Below are 2,500 nucleotides of genomic sequence, written 5' to 3' on the forward strand. Positions count from 1 at the left end.
CATATCAGTGATAAAAATAATATCCATTTTATTACCATTGGTTGTGAGACATCAGTTTTAATCAAAGGACCAAATTTCGGTATTTGCTGTGCCTTATAAAAGCACAATTAATTTTAAAATGTCAATATCGCAGAATCCTACATCTGCATTGATAAGACTTTTCTAGAATGTCTCCTGGCTGAAAGGTTGGTGGCTAACAGGTCATGGGGCATTGTTAAGGAGTAACAATGTCTTTCTAGATAGACTACATAAAAAGATGTTCATATTACAAGATATTGTGATTTTTAGTGTGTCAAAGGAGAGAGACTAGAACACTTATCCCTCATACCTCAGGGATTGACCATACCCTTCGTATTCAAATGTATGCGATCAGTCTACAAAAGTACAAAAAATAAAAGGTTCTTGGGTATTACTCAGGAAAGTCATGAAAAATACCAGTATTAGCTGAAACAGTCATTATTCGTACACTTAAGTTTAGAGTTTGTTGGAAATCACACTCCTGCATTTCCAAACTTGGCAAAATCTCCAAAGTCCTCAAAAGTTTGACTAGATATTTTGTGGCTTGAGGAAGGAAGCGCTCTGGCAGTGTCTGAAGGGCCCGTGGAAGAGGCCTTGGCGACGGGGAGAGAGGCAGTGTTTGCTAGGGAGGGCGAAGTGATGACTGGCTTGACTTTTGAGTGAGAACCATAACCACCGTGGTCGTCATGGCCATATCCGCCGCCATGACCGTGATCATCGTGTCCATGACCACCATGACCGTGGTCGTCGTGGCCATATCCCCCGCCATGGCCGTGGTCATCGTGTCCATAGCCACCATGGCCGTGGTCATCGTGTCCATACCCACCATGACCGTGGTCGTCGTGGCCATATCCGCCGCCATGGCCGTGGTCATCGTGTCCATAGCCACCATGGCCGTGGTCATCGTGTCCATACCCACCATGACCGTGGTCGTCGTGGCCATATCCACCTCCATGGCCGTGGTCATCGTGCCCAGAGCCACCATGACCGTGGTCGTCGTGGCCATAGCCACCATGACCGTGGTCGTCGTGGCCATATCCTCCATGTCCGTGGTCGTCGTGACCATATCCTCCATGACCATGGTCATCATGGCCATATCCCTTATGATCATCGTGACCGTATCCCTTATGGTCATCATGGCCATATGAACCCTTGTTTCCTCCCTTCTTACCGTAGGAACTCTTGTGTCCGTAGTGTCCTTTGTCGCCGTAGTGACCCTTGTGGCCCTTGTGGTCATCGTGGTATTTGCCCTTCTCGTGGTGTCCCTTGTGGCCGTGCTTGTCGTGGTGATGTCCACCCTGGAACAGATCATTGTCATTATTCTTTTCGCTGTTGCATCTTTGACACTCACTAAAGGCAATTACTGTCTGCTCGTGCAATGTACACTCTGTCTAAAGCATTTCACTGAACTTAGATCAGTGCTTACCTTGTAGTGACCTCCCTTGTAGTCCTTGCCTTTGTGACCCTTGAAGTAACTATCGAAGTCGTCGTACTTGCTGTGGTACTTCTTTTTGTCGCTGTCGTCGTAGAACTTCTTGTTGTGGTGGTACTCCTCCTTGTGGTAGACGTTTTTGGAGCCCTGTTGTGTGGAAGATAAGTTTGATTGAATTCAGGCAATTATTCAATCTAGTATCTTATTTAGGTTGTTAAATGAATCCTTTAACATTTTCCAGTCCAATGATGTTCAAAGGTACGTATTGATTTCCTTTTACTTAATTAAGTCAACTGGTTAATGATCATATTAGTAATGATTGAACTAATAGCATTTACAGAGATAGTAGCCTATGTTTTGATCTCATCAATTTGACTAACCTTGTCCTTGTGACCTTTATTGTGGTGACCCTTGGATCCGTAGTGGTGACCTTTCTTGCCCTTTTTGCCTTTGTGAGAATCACCGTAGTACTTGTGCTTATCGTGATGACCCTTGTACTTCTTGCCATTGTTATCTTTGTATCCCTGTCATGAGAAAATAGTTACTATAACTCTAATCAAATATATCAGAATCACTATATGCTTAAAATTCAACATACATTATCTGTGTAGATAGTGTTCTTACCTTGTAGTGGGCCTTTCCATGATCACCGTAGTGGTTACCTTTATGGCCCTTGTTGGCTTTATATCCCTTGTGACCCTTGTAGCCGGCCTTGTCGTGATAGGAGCCCTTATATCCTTTGTCAGCTTTGTGACCTTTTCCACCTCCATAACCTGATTGATATTTTAGTCAGTCAGATATTACATCCTATAATAATTATACAAAATTTTCAAGTATGTTAGAGTAATAAACACTTTCGTATTTAATATCAGGCATACGAATTATGAGTGGATGGAGAAAATGCTTCCATACCAGTAGCAGAAGGCTGAAGGTCTGTTGCGGCGATCACGGAGACCTGTTGACTCTCCACAGGCAAGAGAATGTCGCTCTCCTCTGGTCCCTGAAGGAAGCCAACACCAAGGTCCAACTCTTCCTGATCCCCTTTGGCTG

At 44.2% G+C, this 2,500-nt stretch overlaps 1 protein-coding gene across 1 annotated transcript in view; it reads right to left on the minus strand.

Moving 5' to 3' along the window:
* Positions 1 to 448: 448 nt before the first annotated feature.
* Positions 449 to 2,500, minus strand: part of LOC122245423 (uncharacterized) — a 2,387-nt gene continuing 335 nt past the window's right edge. Inside the window, exons 2-6 of the mRNA XM_043003353.2 lie at positions 2,363 to 2,500; positions 2,075 to 2,223; positions 1,831 to 1,974; positions 1,445 to 1,597; positions 449 to 1,316 (exon numbers count right to left, since the gene is read on the minus strand). The exon at positions 2,363 to 2,500 is cut by the window's right edge and continues 46 nt beyond it. Of these exons, the coding sequence (XP_042859287.2) occupies positions 492 to 1,316; positions 1,445 to 1,597; positions 1,831 to 1,974; positions 2,075 to 2,223; positions 2,363 to 2,500 (1,409 nt within the window). The 3' untranslated portion in view covers positions 449 to 491. The remainder of the gene's footprint in view (positions 1,317 to 1,444; positions 1,598 to 1,830; positions 1,975 to 2,074; positions 2,224 to 2,362) is intronic.

The sequence above is a fragment of the Penaeus japonicus genome, unplaced genomic scaffold (genome assembly GCF_977035675.1).
Source record: "Penaeus japonicus unplaced genomic scaffold, GWHDUDI00000001_assembly GWHDUDI00000009, whole genome shotgun sequence".
NCBI lineage: Eukaryota > Metazoa > Arthropoda > Malacostraca > Decapoda > Penaeidae > Penaeus > Penaeus japonicus.